The 24593-nt window shown below is 39.7% G+C and overlaps 1 protein-coding gene across 1 annotated transcript in view; it reads right to left on the reverse strand.

Annotated features, from left to right (window-relative positions):
• The window catches only part of LOC124171089 (protein Wnt-16-like), a 315609-nt gene that overhangs the window by 148661 nt on the left and 142355 nt on the right, over positions 1-24593 (reverse strand). Inside the window, exon 2 of the mRNA XM_046550236.1 lies at positions 24152-24528. Coding sequence (XP_046406192.1) covers positions 24152-24528 — 377 coding nt within the window. The remainder of the gene's footprint in view (positions 1-24151; positions 24529-24593) is intronic.

Raw genomic sequence — 24593 nt, forward strand, 5'->3', positions numbered from 1 at the left:
GCTGAAAATTACCTCATGGGTAAAAGACGGGTCTACAAAATCACCTTCACATCCATTGGCGGCGATTTTCAACTCATTTTCATTAAACGAGGACTCAATATGAAAATATTACTGCAATGTAATGCTATTTTAAACATAAGAGTTAAAATTCGTGGGATACAATGGGAATACTACAGGTTGAGGGATCAGGAGAGGAAATTAATATTATAAGACAGCTTTGCCATTCGTTACTTCGAACTCTAAGACGCCTAAAAAATGCATGTCAAGTAACAAGTAAAGTATTATGATTGCACATACGAATATACACAGTTGTACTTATAGCATGCCACAGAGATGAAGCAACTTAATCGATAATAATCATTTCTATGGTGAACGTATTAAAGAAAGACAGTTGAAAATTGATTCTACGTCAGCTGCATTAATTTTTCATGGATCCAAACTATTAATGTTTCGGCTAGAATAGCAAACTATTCCGCCATTAGAAGATTAATTTTATCGTATGACCAATGACAGAAGATTCATGACAGCCCTTAAGTCCTGAGGAGGAGAAGCAAATTACTAATACACACTGACATGGGTCATTGTCACGAAAACTTGATAGGAAGGGTCCATTTCCTTTCCTCCCGGATAATGATAAGTCTAGAGCATTCTCAAAGGTGTACCTTGTAGTGTGACACGGAAGCAGCAGCGGCTAGCAGATGAAAAAGCGAGGACTATGATTACGACAAACTATGAAATGGAAAGAGGAAATCGCTAATGAGAAAGCCCATGAAGAGAACGAGAAAGAATATGAATGATGATATGGCTCATAAGGAGTGGAAAATGATGCCAAATGAATGAGAATATTATGTCACACAATAATCCTAATGGAAATGGCGATGAGTGGAAAAATAAATGAGGAATGCAGAAGAAGGAGACTAATACAGGAAGAAATGATGCAAGATATGAATGGGAAAAAATAAATCAGAGTCATGCATGAATAAAACGGTTCTTCGAATTAATATCCAATGCTAGTTCATCCATTTCCGTGTGAAGTGAATTTATTGTCTTCCTGCAACAGAGAAGGTTATCGTCAGAAGAATCAAGGGAACCCAATGGCCTACAAGCAACACATGAATAAGTAGAGAACTCATGGTGATAACATTGCTTGAAATGCTCAAAGAATAGCTAAAGAGTTTCTTAAAATTCTTTGAAAGAACAAAGGACGACCAACTAACTCACTCAAGGGATTATTAACTTCTCTCCAACTAGAAGCACTAACTCTCCTAATCGGTCCCTATCCCCAACAACATCCCATCCACTTAATGATAAGAAGCCACCAAGCCATGGCAAGCCATTAGCAAAATTATTTTATTGACCGACAGAAGTGCTCAGAAAACATTCAAATGGCTTGGAGCTAGGGGATTTATTAAAATTAAAAAGAAAAACTTTGTGCTTTCGCATGAATATTTATTCACAAATTTATTATTATTATAGTATTCTACCGATTAAGGTAGTTTTCCATGGAGTATTCGAGAAGCGATCTGGGAGCCTCCCTTTCCTTCCAGCACTGCCTTCTTTAATTCACTGTAAGGCCTACTCTCTTTCAATCTATCCAAAAATCCTATTCTTTTCCTTCCACTCCCTCGTTTCCCTAACATTCTACCCTCCAACACCATTTTCAACACCCCCTCCCCGCTAAGTACTCGCTCCACCCATACCTTCTGTCTCCTGCGTATCTCATCTAAAAGCTGCCTCTCCTCGCCAACCATATCCAGCACTTCGTCGTTCCTTTTCCTCTCATTCACAAATTTACCTAGGGGATTTATTTATTTATTCTATTTAGCTAAGAGATTTAAAAAACAAAAAATAAATAATATGAATGGAGGCGGAAATTTATGAATAAATTTTCATATAATTTCTATATTTTATTTCATAAATGATTTGATTAACTCAATTACTTTACATTTTGCATTAACTTTTATTTGAACTCAACTGTAAGTTCTATATTTGTATAGGTATTTAAACAATTAATGCAATAACTTAGTTCGATTTTGTTTGACAAATTGTTACGCTAGACTTTTTCAATTATTATTCCATTTTAAGAAAATAAACTTCGTAAAAATATTTTGCATGGAAGCTAGGGCTAGGAATGAGAGGCGTCCGACAGAGAAAGCAGCTAGGTCATACGGCGATGAAAACAAACGGTTTGTACACCATTACTGACGCATTAAACGCATGGAAGACCCAAAGACATAGAGAGGCATCAAATGGAGCAACTCAAGATCATAAAGACGACTTAGAGGGGCATAAAAACTCCACAGCAGTCCAGGTGCGGAAGCGGACACGATTAACCATCTGCGCGGTAGTCTTGAAAAATGTGACGTTTGGTTCAAAGACTAAAAAAATTGCAAAAGTGAGGAGATGGCCCATAGAGGTGCTGCAGATGAGGAATAAACTAGGAAATACTATGAATTTCTATTTGTAGGCTAAAATAGAGATAAAATAGAAATAAACATGGATATCGGGAGAGAAGTCACCATTGCGTTCACTGCCTATCTCAATGACCTAGGTTGAAATACCGGGGCAGGATGTTTCATAGGCAACGCTATTTCTCTACTAGTTCAGCATTCCTTATGAAGCGATTAGGGGACACATCACCCGCTCTCCATCGGCCGTATTTTGCCTTTCATACGTGACTACCACTCGTCAAAAACTTATGTAACTATCTTATAATTTTCGCAGTACATTAGAGTAGAACTTCGTTGGCATTTGCTTACATCTCAAGAAGCATAAAACTTTTGCATCTGAGGAAATATGAAGGGGAAATTTTCAAATGAGAGAAGGAAAATATGAGTATGGGCTTGCAATACATACTCTGAACATTTGAAGGCCAGAAGATATGAATAAAAATATATGGTTTAAATGAATACTTTGTCGCGAAAAGCGTGCGGTCGAACGGGAATGATGCACCATCTTAAGTATGGTGTCGTAGTAGCCTTCCGTTAGAAGCAAAATGACGCCAAGAACGGGTCTTAGCTTTACTTTTTTTATATCGCATTCAAAAATTTAATATTCCTTAGCAATAATGTAGAAATACTTGCATAAGCTCAGACATCGTTACTCAAATGTTAAACTAATTAGGCTCGGAGCTGCTACAGACTCAGAAGCTGCACGCCAGGCTTATATTGCTTGAGAAATAGAGAACAGATATCTTTAAGGGCGACACGGAATACATAATATTAGAACCCCACTATATTTCAATGTCCAACAGATATTATAAATTAATGGGAATATTTCGCTGAACGAATGGGTTTGAGAATTCCTTTTCTCCCCGAACAATAATGGACTTAAATGAATACCACGCAAAATTTTACTAGAGCATTTCCTTTTTATTTGTAATCGGCTGGTGTCCTAAAACCCCCTACTACACGCCAATTGAGGCGGCTTGCGGGGTATTATGTACTTGTAGTAACTCAAAGAAACGTGGATTACAAAAGGCATATCGTCACCTTAATTGTAAAACCTCGTAAATCAAAAATTTCATTAGAGCTGGATTTTTATTCCATTAGTTGTAAAACCTCGAATTTCGCATAATAAAGCTGAAAAATTATACTTAAAATTCAATGAAATGAATTTAAAAACCAAAACAGTTATTTAAATATCGTTTGACAAAAAATAAACTTTTTTTGTTCATACTGAAATTTTGATATTTTTGATATACGAGGTTTTGCATTTAAGGTGACTATATAACTGTCTTATCGACAAAAACTTACGTGAGGTGCAGTGGCGTAGCCAGGGGGGGTCCAGGGGGTCCGGACCCCCCCCCCCCCCCCCGAAATATAAAATCGCAATTATTTTCCTTCATAAAAGAAAACAAAGTATTGAAAAATCATGACTTTAATAAAGATGTCTTTGACAAATGAAGTTTTTTTCGATCATGAAAAATGTTAAAATTGGTTAAAAATCCCTCTACTTAGTATCCTGTTTTTCAAAAATTTTCACCCCTGGTTTTGGACTCCCCCCGAAACGAAATTCCTAGCCACGCCACTGGGTGAGATATAGCACGAGTGTAACGATGGAAATAAAGAGTCAGAACCTACCTCTAATCTTCCTTTCCGACCCTTACCGCAAGTTCTCAGTCGTCGTCTCAAAAGGACACTACCCGAGATAAATGGAAAATATCGAATAAAAGTGCAGAGCATGGGAACAAGAAGAGTATAAGATGAAGAAAAATCAATGGAATCGGTGGCGGCCAGAAGGATTAAGCGGCCATGGATCACGGCGGAAATGAGGCGGAAAATTGAAGCGGAGAAGGAAGTGATAGACCGTGAACGAACTGGGGGAGGTGGTAAGTGGGAGATAAATAACAGACTTTGACCAGAAACCAATGAAGCGGAGGGACACTATAGCGGAGACGACTTTCCCGCAAAACGAAAACGGTGGAACCGTCGAGCAATGGCTCCAGAAGTGCTCCAACGTGGAAATTCGGCCGAGTTGATGGAGATCCCAGGAAGATAAAGATACCTAAATAGCTGAAGACACATTCAGCAGCGGATTCAGAAAAAAACTTGAGGGGCGCAAAAGATATATTGAGTTACCTTTACTTTTATCCTAATAAAAAAATTATCAAGTCACGTGCAGAGTTTAAGAACATTTTAGTTAAATTTATTACACACGTATACAAGACAGTGGATGATGAATGAAAATTGAACTTTGTTTTTCCACATATATATTTATTTAATCACGACCGCGGTTTCGACGCACTGCGTCATCATCAGGCGAGGAGTACAATGAAAGATCGTCTTAAATACCTGACCATATAAACCAGAATTAGTGAGGGGGGGATCAAGAGGTAGGGGGAGGTTGGGAGGGAGGGAAGGGGAGGGGTTGGGTCTTTCCCTGGTTGTAAAAGCCAAAGGGATGTGAGAGGATGGGGAGGTAGGTAGAGTCGATGCACCCAAGCTGACTAACTGTAGTGAAAGGTGGGCAAGGAGTGAAGAGGCCCATCAACTTCAAACACAGTGGATACGAAACCCTAGGGTAGGCTCACGGGGCCACGACCTGGGCTGAAATCTCAAGCTATAAGCTTATCACCTCTGCACCGCAGGAGGGGGGAGGACAGGAAGGAGAAAGGAAGGAGGCGCCGCCGCGATAGGAGCCCTACGACGCCCCCTGGGGCGGAATAGGGAAGGAAGGGAGGGGACGAAGAATCCCGCACTGTCACAGAGGCGGGCGGGTCCTACCATCAGCGAAACCTGACAACAGCCATTGTTATTCTAACGATTTTGGAGGATTATCCTATGAGGAAGAATAATCAAAGATCAAATCGCTAGAAACGTATACAAGACAATGCCATCTTATGATATTAAAAAGTTATAACTGTGGCTGTGCAATGTTTGGAAATACGGGCGGGCCCGCAAGGGGGGGCGCGCCCCCATCCTTATCCCCCACTGGACACATTTCAACGTGGTTTTCCGCAGTCCCCATACCCACGATACCGATGCTTTTAATGATATATAATTTGTTCAAAATTTACGTCATAGTGTTGAAATGCTCAGGACATATAGATTAAACCCTTACAGTATTTGCCTCCATCTCAATCCCGAAAATTTTACCTCAGGGTTTTCTCGAAGGTAGAATTGAGAGCCAGGCACAAATTGACAAGGTCCCATTCCACATACTATGAAAATTTCAAGGAGATGAGTATTTAGCAAGTAATACGTCATGAAAGAAAGCAAAATTCTAAATCCTCTTAAATTAAATAATAGGGTGGTTTCCTTCATCAAAGAAAACTAAAGGCATTGCTTGCGATTCGTTACCCACCATTGGTGTGTTCATAATATACAAATTATTTGGTTTTAGAAATCCCAGATTAGACGAATGGCAATGGTCAATTTTAACCGCATTTGAAAAAGACCAGATTGGCGCCCATGCGATGCCACTCCACGTGACGTCACAGGGACCTAGTTTCTATACGAGTAAATAGGAGTTTTACATCGTCTGAGATTACCAATGCATGCATCAGGCACAGAGCCCAGGGAAACATGTCTTTATAATCACCTATTAAAACTGCCAAAGGTCGGAAAGTTTCCTTCGTCTGATAGGGTATTAATAATCCTTATTTAAGCCAAGCGCTACCTGCTAGCAGGGTACTCTGCTACCTGCTAGCATCCTGTGTCGTATCAGCGCTCAAAGCATCGCCCCAAGGTCACCTCACAGGGCGGCAGCGGCAACCAGAATGACGTCACACGGCGTTTTCCCACCATTCATACTTAGCCTTCGCGTTTTCGCGCGCTTGAAATTTTTCACTTTTCATTTCATCGCTACAAATAGATATCGTAATTTAAAAATCTAAAAGCGTGAAATACGTATTCCAGGAGTAATAACAATCTTTCCATTTAGGCAATAAAAAAATAATAGGAAACCACCCTATCCGTTGATAAATATTACCTACCTACTGAAGTTTGATCAAATGCTCCTCCAAAAGCAAATTATATCCGTAGGATATGAATCCTAAAATCTTCCATTTCAATATTTGGTGGGTAAAAATTACTCATTCGTGTATCAAAACGTAGAATGAACAAATCACGTTTCTTAATGAAAAATCTTATAAAACGTTGGTTCCTCCATTGAGTACCCACAAGCGTTCTACCATATCATCATCATCATTAGTCAACAACCCTAAGATTGGTTTGACGCAGCTCTACATCCCTCTCTCCTGGATGTTTGCGATAGTCCATTATTGTAGTCTGTTGAAATCCACGGTTGTAAATGTGTTAAAGTTGCGGTTTTCGGAGAGGTGAAGGTAAATAATTAAATTAATTAATTAATCAATTATGAAAATCATAAATTATAAGAATTTTAGGTATTTGCATTTTCTTAAGTCAATATTCAAGATTAAACATACAAGGGACACTATTTAAAATATATATTAATCGTGGAAAATGTAAAAAAATAAAAATGTTGTAACATTAAATTATCTGAGATGAAAATCACGTAACTCATCGATAAAAACCTATATATCAGGCTATACGCCATATATTCCAGTTTTTATCTACGTGAGTACCCGGATATGCTTTGTGCAAGAAAATAAGAACACATTAGTAAAAATAATGAAGGAGTAAAGACTATTATTCCGATATCGGTGACGGCAAGGTAACTTCCTCGCCTGCCGAACCGAAGGTCGCGGGATCGAGTCCCGCCTCGGCAGATTCTACCCAGGGCATGGTTGAATGTGGTAGTCAGGGATGCCGACTTACAAAAAATATTGGGGGAGCCCAAATCGAGGATCTTGCCCCGGGAAATTTAAAAGACAGTGAGTTTTAAGATTTTTTAAGCATTTTAGAAGAGTCATATGATCAACATTAGATCCCTGATAACTCGAATCTCGATATCTGCACACTCTGAGGAAAATTGACAAGCCTGACACATTTTTTCGTCACACACATAACGAATTTGTGAGGGGGCTCGGGCCCCCTCATGCCCCATGGAGTCGGCGCCACTGGTGATAGTCGTTGTTACATGTTACTTCCCCGATGTAAAAGGCCTTAAATGAGCTGTTTTCAAGGCAATGAAGATGAATTTAAAAAAATAAAATAATTACGACAAACTGACTCCTTCATAACGTGTATACGAATATGAATAAAATTATGCATATTTCGCGAACATTTTGAACCGTTGGGGACACAGTCAATTAGAATTTTTGCGCGCCCCCATTTCAGCGCGGGAGACTCGAGGAAAATCTGCCGAAACGGCTTGAGGCTTGTCGCGGCTCAATGACCCCCCCCCCCATTCCCCCACTCATTGCCCGCACTGCTCTTTTGGCTCGCAAGCCCGCTCGCGCCCCCTCCACTGAACACCGCATCCCAACCCCTTTCGACCTCCCCCACGGCAATGTGCACCCACGCGAGGGCAAAACGGTGACCCCGTGAACACTGCACCCTCGCCATTGCACCAACCCGCCCAGGGCAAGTCAAGCTCTCCGTGGTGCCAAAACGTCAATGACCCGTCAGCACACTCCGCTATTCAGCATTCTTAAAGTTTATTCATACATATATTCATTCAGCATTCTTAAAGTTTATTCATATACATATATTCATTTAAGCATTCTCAAACTTTCCTCCAGATTTTAAATTTTACCTGCTGAACTTTAGGGAACTATGCCATCTACTTAGATTGCTTGCACAATTGAGAATGGATACCTTTAAGAGCGACACAGAGAACATAATATTAGAGCCACACTATATTTCGAGGTCCGATAGAAGCGATAAATTAAGAGAGATGTTTTGCCGAACGAATAGATATGAGAATTCGTTTTTCCCCCGAACCATAAAGGATTTTAATAAACGCTAGTCCCATCATCGTTCGAGCACTTCATTTTTTTAGCTGTAAACGGCTGGTGTCCTAACACCCCTGCCACACGTCCTTTAGGCGGCTTGCGGGGTATTATTTAGATGTATTTGGGAGTGTATTTTCTCACATTTTCTGGCTCTCCGCTATACCTTCGCAACGCTAAAAGCGGTATATATTTCAGTCTTTCATTGAAAAAAGTTTTAATGCCACTAAAATCTCGTGGAGGTTAGCTGAAATCCTTATGCGTATTATTAACTGCTATCCCTAACTTGGGGATTATAATGCAATAAAACTTAGATGGATGTTATATAATCTTTAGAATTGTAAAAGTTCGAAGAAAATATTCATAGTTTTGTTGTCATTGATATTCATACCCTCAGGCACAAAAAATAAAATAACAGTACTTCCATAACGAAGCATTGTGGGAAACCTAAATTTCATGACAGACTTCAAATTATTTTATGGGCTTCGATAATGTTTGTTCAACCGCGGTTATAACCTGGGAACCTTCGACCAGCAGCTCTACCCTGTTGACTAGAACGCCGAGTGGTTTTACATTTTACTGAGTCATGGGCGTACCCAGCGAGGGGCAGGGGGGGCAGCAGCCCCCCCCCCCCTTGAAGCAAAAATCGCAAAAGCCTTTAAGCAAAATCAGAACTGAATTGAAACGAAAGCATTCATCAAATTTTCTGTAAACCCACGAAAAATGATACGTATCAGTATAAAATATGTAACTAAAATAAATATATTTTTTCAAGGAAATAATCTCATAAACTAATAAAGCTCTGTTATAATTTTCTTAAAATATTGGTTTAATTCACCTTTTCCATGCTAAAATGTAACAACTTGGCTTGCCCCCTCACCTAAACCGTGGCTTGCCCCCCCTATTTATGATCCTGGTTACGCCCTTGTACTGAGTTGTGTCACTATCTTCGAAATTTAGTCGCACTCGGACAATTATTGTACGGTTGACATAGTCGATGCAGAGTTATTGAAGAGAATGTGAATGTTGTCATTTAGCATAATCAGTTACCTCGTCTGATGGCTTCATTAAAATAATAACTGATACATGAAGAGATATTGAAGTCAATAATATAATAAGACTAAGGGCTTGACTTCTATTACGGGGCATAAATGTTCATCATTCACACAGAAAATGGTACTCAAAAGATAAGTTCATTTGGAAAGTCAATTACTTTATCTGCATTAATATGCTCGATGAAAGCTTATTTTTCCACCATCAGAAAAGTACAGATTTCGGTGTTTCGTCATCAAAATTCTTCATCTTTCATTTAAAATCGCTTAGCATCTTGAGGTGAAATTACTTCTTAAAGGTACAGACGTTTTTCACAGAAAGGACGAAAGAAATATTTGTAAGGAAACTAAATTTGCCATGGAATTATCTGCAAGGCCTTAGAAAGTAATAGAATCAATTACGCCACTCAGCTTACAAATCAGTGAAGTAGATTCTCATATAACATAAAATTTTCAAAGTATAACATTACGATCAATCGTTTGGACATGGAGGGTTACAGCAATAGATGCCATGAAAATAATCTTAAAAGGTTCCACGGAAATAGAATAATGGAAAAATACCCTTGTGTTTTCCTAATGCACAACAAATATTGCCTTCAAAGTCGCGTGTTTAAATTTTGATACATTATTCTACAGAAGAGGTCCGCGATAAACTAAGTCGGTTTTCCCATCATTCCCTTTTGAAAGAAAAATTAATTCTAGTCCTCTTAGCGGCACCTAATTTTCAGGATCCGGATTCGCCTCTCATAGCAAGAAACTTCAAGGTCACCGGGAATGGAAAATAACACTGGTATGAAAGAAAAAATGAAAGAATAGCTTTTTCATCTTTGACCAGTTTCAGCATTGACGCACGCCAAATTTTCGATAAAATACATGCAGGTTATCATTGATTAAAAATTTTTGAGTACACCACAAGTTTCCTGGCGGACATTAATTATGTGTTGGAATTCAAAATATTACGGATTCATCCTAAATAAGAGGATGGGTAAAGGAAAACGATACATTGGATTTGAGATGGGCAAAACTCACTTCTAAAATCCAGTGTCTCACACGGCTATGGGCTAAACGTATCTCCGAAGCTTATCACAAAATAAGAAGAGATCATTGAAATTACTATGAGTAAATTTAAAAAAAATTTAAAAGGGTAATTAACACGCTATTGATCAAAAACAGTATATAATACACTACAAGGTAAAAAATAAGCTTTTCATTACTCGGAGTGTGGGTAATGATTAAGTTAATTAGAAATGAGCGAAAAAGAGCCTGATAGGTAAGTAAGGATTGACACGCTATACTAATATGTAACACTAATCTTCACCCACGCTTTACCCTACGAGAGATGAAAACCTTATTTTTTTACTTTATAGTGCATTTTAAACTGTTTTCAGAAAGAACGTGTTTTTTATCTACTTTATTTAACTTCATTTTCTAGTTTTTAGTGGTGAATCATGTAATCGATTAAACTAAAGCTGTTAAAGAAATTTCTGCCAAAAATTCATAATTAACGCACACAATTGAAAAACTTTAAAACAATTTTTCCATATGGCAATTTAGTTAATTAATTAGAGCACAATGCAACAAAATTTCAAGTGCCTAATTATTGAATATTGCGTTGTCATTAGAACCAAGTACGTAAAAATGAAAAATTTCAAGCCGATCTAATAATAAGAAGTTGGTTAAAAATCAATTACAACATTACATCGACGAAACAGGCAATCAGATGAAGCATATTAAGAAAACCGTGTAAAAATGCAAGGAATGCACCGTGATATTTGCGAGAGTTATCTGCATTTTGAAATCTGACTGACAAAATAGTTCTGCAGGCACGTTCTCAGCCTATATTCGTTTTCGCACCGAGGCACTGTCAGAAGATTCAAAGAAATAATGGAACGAACTGGAAAGATCGCAGCCAGAATGCACAATCAGCCCAAGTTGAAGCCAACCCAACCGTCCCGCTACAGTCAATCCCGTAACCTTTTACACCGCTGCAATGAGCACCTTGTAAGGGAATAATTTAATGAACGGATGGGTGGACGTACTCGAGAAATCACATCATTAGGCGCGACTACATAAATGTGTGCCGTATATACATTTATATATATTTACAGCGACCGAATAAAATACACGTTTCCGTCGTCTGAACGCCACGACGATCTCAGAAGCGCCAAGCCGAGTGTTTAGCAAATTAAAGCTACAAAGTCAAGAGTCGCTTCACGGGCGCGCGCTAAATTATTCACCCAAATGGACACGGCTGGAGCGGCCCCGAAGAATGAGATAGAGGCGCGATTAAAATTGCAAAAGAGCCGGGAGAAGGGGTGGGGGTTGGCGATATGGGAGAGGGAGGGGGAGGAGGGAGGGTGAATCTCCCTCCTTCCCCTCCTTCCCCGCCGAAGCAATCGCGGAAGAATCAGAGCCTTCACCCCCCCCCCCCCGCCCCAAGCCACAGCCTTCCGCGCTCCAACTCAACACGCGCGCAGATGTTGCTAATCTCGGCGCAGTCACGCGTATAGGATTCCAGCGGCTGTCAAATCCTCCGAGTGTATATGAGAGATTTTCGACTTCTGCGCATGGAACCAAGATTGACTCAGCTACGAGGAACGGGTAGATAGTGTGCGGACACGGGCGGTCACAGCGAGGAGCAGGGTAATTCCGTCAAACCAATATTCAGATCGTTGAATCATGGCAATGATGATGATTGCTTGTTTTAAAACTCACGTTACTATACGCAAAAGCATGCAATTTTTTCAAATCTTTAAAATTTTCAATTCAATTCAATTAATTTATTATCGTGGGCCATTTGGCCCATGAAATAATTTACAAGTGCACAGCAATTCAGTAAAAACTATTTGACAAAGGTGCAAAGAAAAAAACATTACATCAAGACTCAGTAAATGCAAAAAATAGAGAAAAAACTATAAACTAAATATAAGTTTTATGTATATACAAGCATATACATAAAATTTTGTGTCGTGCTTGGTTTTTCATGTTATTTTATTTGGAAACAACGTAATCAATATAAAACCCTGATTCCTCAAACTAATGAAAAATATGTAGGTGGCTCTCTAAAGACAAAAAACTAAAATTAAGTGATGGTTAAGTTTTGAGCAAGTGTGATATACTTCACAATACTTCACGGCGGTAAAATTCACATTAATTGTCATGGAAAAAATGCCTTAAACAGGAAAGGAACCACTGACCTCCGGCATAAATTGGCATGGGAAATAAGGAATCCAGATAGCATCTAGATAGTTAGCATAGTCTGTGCAGTGGCCCGGAAAACCTGATGTTCGTGGTTCAATAGCCGGTCCAGAGGAATTTTTTTCTTGGCAGTTATTTTGAAGTTTTGGACAATTGTTTTTCAAGATCAGGATAATTTAGAATCATAAAAATCACATTGATACTAATTTCATATTGATATAAATATGAATTGGTGGTTAAGTTTTTAGAAAATGTGATATATTTCAAGCCTGCCGTTAGCGGCGGTGAAATTCACAGTAATCAGACTGATATTGGAACTAGTTTAGAATGATATTAAAGAGAAATTTGCATTTCATACTGTTAATTTTAATCTTCCTTTTCTTAATGTGGTATGCACGCGCTCACTAGCAGCCTTTACTTCAATTTCTCCTTTAGTAACTTTGGAAAGTAAACACTCGTCCCTTATGCTTTTGCGAAGTCACTTTATTTTTTCGAACCCAAAGCACCGTCATGTGTAATGAAAAGGTGGTACAATACGTACCGAAGCATTAAAATAACATCCAGGCCGAGAAGTTCAATTAATTAGAGCGTGTCGTGTCGTTTACAGAAAGTGAGGGGTTTGAAAAAAAATGTGATAGATGTGGCAAAAACAATGGTAAGTTATTGATCAATGTGAATAAAACCAAGACATTGGGTTTCAGTAGAAGAGAAGAGGATAAGACCAACAATAGAAACTATAAACTTGAGGAAATAAAGTATACCAGGGTAGTCGCGCGACCGACGATGAACGAAGCAAGAAGGAAGTAGTCAGTAGAACAGCCAAAACGAAGAGGGTATAAAATACCCAGTCACTTTGGGGCGAGAATGACAAAAACTCCATCCCCTGCCTAATGGCTCGATATTTACTCATAACTTCATTTCTAAGGCAACATAATTATGTTGCAATATCGAGGTGGCAGAAAAAAAACATATTGTTATAGTGGTATTATGGATTATCGTAAAAAGTAAAGAAAAGCATGGATTTAGAGAAAAAAATGGGCCCGAAAAAGTATTCTTGTGATAGGATGTGATGTCATGGGCTCCCAATAACAAGTTGAACACGAGATTTTTTATTAAAATGACTAAAACCAATATTAATTTGTAACTCAATTGTTTATTTTTTACTCATACTGTGGGCGTGGGAAAACAGTGTGTGATCCGACGCTAAATGACGATTTTTTGAGGGATTTGCAGGCAGAAAATAACTGATCCAACAAGACTCAAAAAGTTGTAATCTGTGGCTGAGAATAATTGCTTTCTAAGTATTCTCACATATTTGCATTAAGTATTCTCACATAATTGTATTATCTAAGAGATATGCCTATACAATGAAAATGAACCAAAGCACAACCTAAAACCTAACTCATTTGGTCTAACACGAAAGAATGTCTTAATCGCGAATTTGTGATCCCTTGTTCTAAACGCATACCTTTACGGGTGTCGATTTAGCACTTCTTTTTCCCAATAGAATGAAGACATCAAGAATGCAATTGGCGAAGGCTCGGATTTCGTAATTATTTTCACTTGGCCAAAACAATGCTCACATTAGAGTCGGAATCGGGTTTTTGAACTCGAAATCACTAGATACGCGGGGCCATATATATTTCGGAAAAATTCCTATCGCCCCCATGAATACGTTGCCCATAGAAAGAGTATAAAATCGTAAAATAACTCTAACTATTAATAATAATATATAAAATCTAATTGATGGGAATAAGCATTTAAAAATCGCTGCCAAGGCCTGAAAAAATCAGGAATAATAACGTGACTGGTGGGAAGGTCCTCAGAATACAAAGTGAAAGAAGGTACTTCTTAATGATCAAATAACAGGTCTAATACGAGTAAAGTATTTGAGATGTGGGATAGTTAGTATTAATCCGAGAACCGAATAAAATAACAGGCAAGCGGCGCGATTCGCTAAGACCTGTTATAGACAAACAATCAGAGCGACACAGCGTTTACAGGGGCAAAGCTAGGAAGCATTAAAGGCCAAAAGGGTATAATCTTGGTTTAAAAATTAGTGGACACAATTAAACCGTTCATTTGGTCCTAAAACCGTAATTCATTTGAATAATTTGTTTGACAGTAGGAAAAAAAATGTGATTCAAAACCTAGCCTTCCTCATTCACCCATTTGCTCAAAACTTTAATATAGAAACATGAGAGCATTGCTGCCCACTTTCCATGAGTTTGTGACGTCATTGGTGTTTCGAGAATTACTTCTCAGAGTGTTAACGGCAGCGAACCACGCGAGACGGAAGCGCAAATCCGAGGATTTGCGGAGAATCGGTGAGCCGTTCGGCAAGAGTCCGTGACGTCAGTGACTTATCCGCGAAAAGTACAATTCCGTCGATTTTTTCGACGCAAATAGCTCGAGAAATAAGTTGTGGGGCGTAAAACGGAAGAATACGGACTCTGTAAACTCCATAAATTCGGGAGATGGAAACATAAGTATGGTTACGACGAAAAAATATCAACATTATTCACCCGTCCTCTCGTGTGTTCATCAAAAATGAAAAAAACTCGAAATTTTCCGCCCACTAACTATTTTGACATGCAACTTATGGGCCAAAAATGAATTAATTTATGCTGTTTACAATCAACGATAACGGACCAGTATTTTCAGCTGTTGCGTGTATATTATATTATTTTCGCTACGTGTATATTATACTATATATATATATCTCTCTATCAACTGCTTAAAGGAATTTCGTAAAAATACGGAAAAACGTTACTCTAAAGTATATTTTTCCTTAATACATGAAAAAAAATTGAAAAATGTCTTATAGTTCACATGAATTGCCATGGTAAACAAATCCCCTGGACTCGAACCACAGATCTTTCGCTTTCCGAGTCCCTTTGCACACCACTACGACACCATTGTTCGTCATTTACCATGGCAATTGAACTAAGACTGATTGATAGTAGTAGTTATAACAGACGTAGGTATAGATGACTAGTGGCCCGAAAAGGCAAAGCTCCTTGGTTCAATTCCCCGCCCAGGGAAATTTTTGTAAGAAAAGGATAGTTAATAGTCTGATCTGGAGAGTAGCGCTTTACGTTACGGAAACATGGACACTTAAGAAGGAGGAAGAGAAAAGACGGCGATCGTGATGTGGGTTTGGAAAAAAATGGAGAAGATGAAGAGGAGGAGGAACGACGAAGTGCTGGACATGGTGGGTGAGGAGAGGCAGCTTCTAGATGAGATACGGAGGAGGCAGAAGTCTGTATGGATGGAGTGGGTACTAAGCGGGAAGGAGATGCTGGTGAATTTTTTTCATATTTTTCACATTTTCTATTTTCATATTTTTTCCTTTTCATTCGTATTTTATACAGGGAAACGGCTTGTGTTCAAATACCTAACGTAGCACACCCATTGAGTAGATTTGCAGGGTAGTATGTAGATGTGAAAGAATATGCTGATAAGATCATTACCGTCGGATGAAGTCTCAGCGTCGCTTTCAAGGATTAAAAATGCCTATTTTATTAAAATATTCCGTCTCCATTAGAAAAAAGATCACACGGGAGGGTAAAGTAGTCGCCACACTACTGATGTGCCGTCGAGCGGAAAATCCTTCCAGCCCAAATTACTTTCGTGCCCCCACTTTATTCCATTGGGAGGCTAAGTCGAAGCGAGGCATTTCCTTCTCGACGTCTTCATCCGGATTCGCATTTCAATAAAATAAAAAAAAGCAGCTCAAGGGGTATCCTTCAAAAATGTTTGCTCTCCGCCATTCCTTTTCTCCTCTAGCAAAATAAGAAAGCTCTCCGCCGAAATGAAAATTACGATTCGAAAACATTTCCTGCGCGGCGAAGCCCTCTTGTTAAAATACGGTGACGGGCTCCTTTTTAAAGCTAGAACGCCCGGAATAATTCCCACCCCAAAGTTTCGGGGATATTTAGAATTTTAGAAAAAAATTCGACGGAGGGATCTGTTGAGGTTAGGGTAGCGACCAAGGAATGAATTAAGTTAATTTGACGTTAACAACCACGCATAAGGAGGGCGGGATAGCTGAGAGAAAGAATGTACAGAAACTTCTGCATAAACATGGTGTTACAGGAGGAATCTGCAATACATCTGGGATGGTAGAAGAGAAAATTTTAAACACTATCTGTCCATAAACATGGGGTCGTGACTCCTTAGTTAATGAGCTTTGCCAAACAAACTTTTTGGACGCATTTCGAAGTCACCATGAAAACGGTTTTTCTTAGGCATCCAGCGTTATTGACATTTAATTCAAAACTATGTATTTTTAAGAACATAATATAATTAATTTTGGCCAAAAAGAGCGAATATAATTGTCTGAAACAATTATTTTCAAAACAGATGACACTGGGTAATCGTATTTTTTATAATAGTTTATAGTCACACAAAGATCTCGTTTAATCAACCTCAAAGATTTATCATGTCAGACAATTGTAATCCTATATTTTCGTCCATTTATTTGAAAATTTTACCATAGATTTTGTGACATGTAAAAATTTTACATTCAGTCAAAAAGTATTCAGCACAATTTAGTCAAATAATGAAAGATTTCTAGCCTTTATGCCTTGAATATTTCAAGATGATAACGAATGTATTGATCGAGTCATTCGTCGCGAAAAAAAGACAATTTGATCGGTAGAGAGGGAGTGATAACCGATTAAGCTAACTATAATCACCATTAAATACTAAAAACAATGATTTAGTCACAGCTGTCGGACAATACCGGAATAGAAGCGCATATCCAAAGTTCGCACACCTTTATAGCCACACGAGAGCCCTTTTCATAGACCGTAGGCTCCTTTCCTGCGTTCTCGGATCTAAAAATATTTCATCACTTCTCTAAAAGTTGGTAACATCGATTTGTTTAACGCCGACGAGGCGCCAAATAAGAGATAAGTCGTCTCACTACGCATCCTTTTTTACCTTCTACCATCTTCCGATTTATATCATCAAAGATGAACGCCCTCCTAGCAGCGCACGCGGGATGAATTTTGCTGTATTGGAGGCGTGGGAGGGGGAGAAGCGAGCGGGGAGGGGACGGGATCGGCCTGCCGCTCTTGTATTTGCTATGCTGCGTGGGCGTTGGAATATTTTCTTCGCGGACGCGGACTCAAATTAGGCATTTTGTGGCTAAACGGTGGCAGATACGTCAAATTGCACGAAATTTTTGTCCTGAAGTCCAGTAACTCGTCAAAATATATAGGAAATGACCATAAAATATTACATTTTTTGAATTGTGACCCTCCCCCCTAAATTGCATTTGAGCGAGGGTCAGGGGTTCACGTAGAGGTCTCAAAATTTTCAGGCCTTATTTTTGATCGGTCCCACAACTTTTTTTGCGTTGCGCCAGATGGATTAGAAAAAAATTGATTTTTCCGATCCGCCCTAATGGATATGTATGAAGATGAAGTAAATATATGACTATTCTTCTCGCTTCAATCTACAGCGTTGCTGTAGAAAAAATTGATTTTAGAATCACACTTTTATATTTTTTGCCTCTGTTGCAACACAAAATATAAGTACCCATTTTTCCATTTTTTCGGTTTTTCGATCAATTCCATCCATTTAATAGCTCCTTCCCTAAATTACTAATGAAGTTAAATTAAGGCAAGATAGACAAATTTATTGCAAAGGTTATACTTTCCCTACCTCGAATCTTCTCTCTTATAGATTTCTCCCCAACGACATATGTCAAATACCCTCTCATGAAATCATAAAATGACTGGCAGAGAAACCTTTGAAACTTCTCTCCACTACTTTTGTAACTGCAGCAAAGGAGTGATGTATATGTTGGTTACTAGATTTCTACGAACCTCCTTAGGGTCACCGAGAGGTCAGCCGATAGCCAAAATTCAATTTTTATATACATTACATGAATCGGGCTACATTTTGCACGGAGAGCTTCGAATTACTTCATCAATCGCAAATGACTTGCAAGAACACCACTATTTCTTTCTATGAACCAACGGAAATTACAGAGCTAGAAGAATAACGACGACACTGAATTGTAGCACCTTGAGTCACTGCTTAAGTTACGGACGCAAAAAACAAAGTGGCACATGAAGAATGGATATACTTTCAAAATTTGGTAAGGTTCAGTGGCCCCCAGCCTCCCAAAAACAGAGTTTCTTTAGAGGACATAAGCTTCTTTTCATGAGTCTCGCAAAAATATGTTCCAAGGTGTTCAACAGGATGCCCATATTTCCCCAATTTCAACACGTTACACGCACGAATTTACTGGCCCTCTTTCTTCGTATATTACCGTGAAATTTTCGGTGTTTCCACAGAAAGTTCAACTACTAAAAGTTTTTAATATCACGAGTGTCTAGGAACCCATTCGAGGGTGTCACCTCATGAATCAAGCCAAAATTGTCAACATAATGATTTCACGCATTCAATATGAGTTTATTATGAGCATGAGATAAAATATTAGGGCCTAAAGCTATGAGAGAAATAGTAAACAATGAAAGACGTAAATTGGGTAACTAAAAATCTTGCACTCCGTGGTGTGATCAAAGAAAATTTCTTTGAGTCACTAGAAAAGGTATATTTCACAACGTCATAGTTTCATATTTCACGGAAATTTCGCAGCGCAATAGAGTTCTGCACGTAATTTAATCGTTTTGAACGAAAATTGTTTTCAAAAGTGACTGTGTAATAAACTCGCCTATTCTCATTTCGTGCTCATATGTTAATTAATTATTAAAAAGAATCCATGATAATGAATAAAAATAAATAAAAATCGAAATTTAATAATTTTAATATCCGTCACATCTAGTTGCAAGCAAGGGATCTAGACAAAGCCAAGCTATTAGACGTGTTTCAGAAATTTTCTAATTTTGAAGCACTCATAGTTAATTGAAAAAAAAACAAAAAAAGCAAATGCTATAAAGTTTTGAAGAAGCGTTCTTCAAACCAAATAAAAAGGATATTAGTATAAGGCGCGGGAGAACGGTAAAAATTCAAAATTTTCAAGAAAACAATTGTACCTGATAACTAATAAATAGAGGCACCAAATTCTTGCGAATAACGAAATTTCCGAGTTCAGTAAAACCAATTTTTTCAACACGATTGCGATATAGACTACATGGAAATGCCATGAATAGTATGTACACTTATTTTCTTCGCTTTATAACAACCAGCAATTTCTTTCGGCATTCTGGTAACGTCATCGGTCTTACGTCTGGCTCGGGCCTTCACAATTCCACGTGGTGTTGACGCTGCGGTTAGCTAGCCAATCTGAGCACGTTTTCGGGAATTTATGTCATGTCAATTGTTCGTAGCATTTTCGCAGAAAATCTTAATTAAATTTTCTCTGCGTAAAGGCGGCCATACGCCAGGGATTTCGAATTCGAGTGGGTATATTGGAGGATTTGCTGTACAAATATGCTGAAGTAGCTCAAAAGGTAGTCTACAAAGCCGTAAGCATCGATATTTCCACTATTTCCTATGAATAAGGCAAATATTAGCCCAATAGCAGCTTAAAATCACGGCGGAGAATTACCATGAAATATGTCATTCGTCAGTATCAGAAGCTAAATACACTGTGGGAGCTTGTTTCTGGTGATAACGGTTGTTTGAATACCGATATTTAATTCATAAATGTGCCCACAGGATCATCTTAGTTGAAGCTAGGTAAATATCATGACTAGGCCGAGCAGATGGAACATCGGAGTTTATAAAAATGTCCCCCATAAGTTTACACGTTCCTCTTGTTCACTGAGTGTAATCTGTACCTCATTTATCGCACATTCCAAGTAAAGAAATAAAACTGAAAGGTCATTTTAATGTATATGTCAGTGATGGGTCACCCACTGCCAAACACCTCTGTAGATGCACAGCAGGGTAATATGCAATTAGATGTAATTATTATCTAAATTATTGACGATTATATCATTGCTATTTATATATTGCTAATACAATTAATGGTTAAGGAGTATGATTTAAGAAATACACTTCGGGCGAAAATTCACAAAACAACACATACATTGCACAAGTGGTCTGAAATCATAAGCATATTCCCGGGCGGATTTTAGAGGCCGACGCATCTTCCCTTTCATTTGTTTCCGTTACGCAGAGGTGTGGACAAGGGACTACATAGGTGAGGCATGGGCGTACCCAGCGAGGGACAGTAGGAGGCATCTGCCCCCCCTAGATGCAAAATTCGCAAAAGTCCTAAGGAAAATCAGGACTAGATTGAAACGAAAGTTTTCCACAAATTTTCTTTAAACCCACGAAAAATGATATTAGTATAAGACATGTAGCTCAAATATTTTTGTCAAGCAAATAATTTTTAAACCTAAAAAAGCGCTGTCATTTTTTTCTTAAAACGTTGGATTCATTCGCCTTTTCAAGGCCTAAATGTTACAACTGGAACTACCGTGACTTGCCCCCCTTCATTTATTTGATCCTGGGTATGCCTTTGGGAGGAATTCCCATCCCATACAATACGTGGTTGATTTCTGTTGCCTTTTCGATCGCTGTTTTAAATGAAATTTTAAAATGACCGCAGCGCGGCGTAGAGTATTTAGTGATCAGCTTTTTTTTCAAATATTTTGCTATACTGGTTATACTTTGCTACATAGGTTTTTCCACCGAATCATGAAAAGCCACTTCAGGTCTAACGACATTCTCTCAATGTCCTCCCTCCGTGTCCCTTGCCGTAAAACACGGAACTCATCCTTTTTCCATCTACCTCTCCACCGCAAATCTATGACTCAGAGATCCCTTACCTACCCGCTACCTCCCACCTAATATTCCATCAAAGCCCCTTCTGTTGATATAGCATCACCAATTTCATCATTTAAAACCGCCATCAGGAAACTTCCTCTTTAAATCCCTCCTTCTTTCTCCGCCATTCCTAAATTACCAATGAGCGGATGATGCGTTCATACAAGTAAAGTATTAGCAATATCCGAGTTCATTTCATTCGTATTGTTTTGTTGTTGTTGCTGTTTCTTGTTACACTTTATTATTTAACCATTTGTTCACAAATTCGATGTAAAAGGTCTTATGTACTGCTTATGGATTAAAAGCATATAAATAAATATATAGTACGTGCAATCGACAGGAATTACATTGAAAAGTTATGACTTTGATAGATCACATCATCTTGTAAATGAATTTTGGTCAACAGCCTTAATTATAGCTTTTTTATCCGTGAAATTCGGATCACTTTGCACGTCAGCGACGCGAACGCGAGTTTTATATGTAACGGTACAAACATCAGTAGTAATTTTCCACACTTTTTATTTTGCTAAACCGCTTTCAATATTAACACGTTATTACCAAGAGACTTTGACTTTGATTTTTTTTATTTGACTTTGATATATGGCAGCATAAGAAATATATAAATTAATAGAGACGGAACTTAATAATTATGTAAAAACATTGAAACCGGTGAAGCAAATTAAAAAGTGTGGAAGATTACTACAGCGGATACGAAACCCTAGGGTGGGCTCGCGAGGTTACACCTCCGGGCCGAAGTCTGGAGCTGTAAGCTTATCACCCCTGCACCGCAGAAGAGGGAGGACAAGGTAGGAAAAAGGAGGGAGGCACCGCCGCGATAGGAGCCCGACGACGTGACGCCTCCTAGGATAGGATAGGGTTGGAAGGGAAGAGGAACCCCTAACCGTCACAGAGGCGGGCGGGTCCTACAACTAGCGAAACCATAATTTAATGTTTCTACAGAAAGGAAAAAAAATCCAATGAGGAAGGACATTTCTACGATTTTCCGCAGATGGAAGATTACTACAGAGAGTATGAGGGTTCAAGGTGAACCCTTCAGGGATACAACACACCGGGGCCGGGAACCAAGCCCGTGGCTTATACGCCCAATCATCTGGGGAGGGGCTGGAGATGAAGGAAAAAGGAAAAGAGGCGCCGCCGCGATGGGAGCCCGTCGACGCCCCTGGGGTAGGATAGGAGCGGAAGGAATGGGATGGGGAAAAACACTTCAACGCTATACAAGCGAAGACGGCCCACTAACCAAGGCGAAACCAAGCAAAGCTATTAATGTTCTAACGACTTTGGGGAAGATTACTACAGCTGTTATCATTACTATCGATGAATATCCACAAACTGAACTCGTTAACAATCAAACCGAGTTATGTAACCCCATTTACATGAGCGGCAGGTGAAAACCCATTTAGGGGCCAATTTGAAAATCCTTCATTGCAATATTTTTGGCTGTGAAGGGAAAAAATAGCCGATTTAATGGCAGCTTTCGACGCGTCAACGCAACGCCGAGCTGAGAAGCCATCCATACTCCCATAAGGCCCAGCGCACACGGCGCGACTGTTCTGCAACCATAGTTGCAAACCAGTTGACCGCACAACTATTCTGTGACCTCGACAATGCATTGGAGTTGGGAGGCGCTTACGATGCGACTGGTTTTATACGATCTCAAACCAATCGGAAATCAGTCGCATACAACCGTGAGCCCGCGGTTGCAGTTACGTTGCAGACATCAGTCGCACGGGACCACGTAAGTAGTTTTTTTTACCGGTGTTTTGACGGCCGTAAAGTTTCTATCAACATGAGTTATCAAGAACGTAATATGAAGCTTGATGAAGCAATGGAGAAGGTAGAAGTTCTGTGCAACTACAAACTATCTATCGCTGTCGGTATTGTAAATAGCTAATAACGTCTTCTTCGTCTGAGTCTGATATAGTAAGAGCACACGGCTAAGCCAAGGCCTAAAAAACAACATCGCACTTAATAAGCATTTCACTGATTGCACAATAGACGCAAATGATTTATAACCAGCACTTGTTCAGTATACCCGTGTGCGGACAGAAGTTTTGTTTCAGTTGGAAACTTGTAGCGGACGCAACTGGTTACCAACTGTCATCACGAAATAGTCGCACCGTGTGCGCTGGGCATAAGAGGCATAAGGCCCAGCGCACACGGTGAGACTGTTTTACAACTACCGTTGCAAACCAGTTGCGCTTGCAACTGTTTTGTGACCTCGACAATGTATTGGAGTGTGGAGGCGCACACGGCGCGACTGGTTTTTGACGATCTCAAACCAGTCTGAAACCAGTCACATACAACCGTGGGCCCGCGGTTGCAGTTGCGTTGCAGACTTCAGTTGCACGAGACCACGAGGTGTTTTGGTGGTATTTTGACGGCTGTATAGTGTCGATCTCAAAATGAATTATCAAGAACTCAACATGAAGCTCATTGGATAAAGTGGAGAAGCATGAAGTTCTGAACAAATACTAACTGCCAGGATATTCAAGGAAAGATGTGACGTTGGTCTTTGTACCCTTCGCCGTCTTCGGCATTGATAATAGTTAATAGCGTCTTCTTCGTCTGAGTCTGACATAGTAAGCGAACACGGCAAAGCCAAGGCCTTTAAACAACACGTACTGCACTAAATTATAACGCTCCACTGATTGCTCAATAGACGCAACTGATTCACAACAAGCCCTTTGCCAGTACACCCGTGTGCGGACAGAAGTTTTGTATCAGTTGCAAACTGTTTTGCGACGGTAGTTGTAAAACAGTCACACCGTGTGCGCTGGGCCTAAGTAAGCGGGAACTTGCTGCCACTCACCCCTCTCTAGGATGTATCCGAAGACGCTCTGCTCATCGTTGCGTGTCGTACAGTTCCAGCGCTCGTTCCGGAACTGGTACTGGCACTCCTGGATGCCGCGCCGCGCGCCGTCCGACACGGAGCGGATCGTGTCCGGGTGCTTGAGGCACACCTCAATCTGCTGCGCCACGAGGCCGGGCAGCGAACTGCACACCGCCCGCGCCTCCCATTCCTCCCGCTCCTGCAATGGGTTGAGCAGCGCGCCGGGCGGCGGCTCCGTGCGCCCGACAACGCCGTCGTCGGGTGCGGCGGCCGGGTGCGCCTGCAGCTGCGGCCCGTACGGCTGGGCCGCTTGGTGCGCGTGGTGCAGCGGTGTCACCCCCACCACGCCCAAGTACCTGCGGGAGAGAAAGGTTAAGGTAATATAATTTTTGGTTTTTTCCCGGCGAACAATTGCAGTGAA

The sequence above is a fragment of the Ischnura elegans genome, chromosome X, assembly GCF_921293095.1.
Source record: "Ischnura elegans chromosome X, ioIscEleg1.1, whole genome shotgun sequence".
NCBI lineage: Eukaryota > Metazoa > Arthropoda > Insecta > Odonata > Coenagrionidae > Ischnura > Ischnura elegans.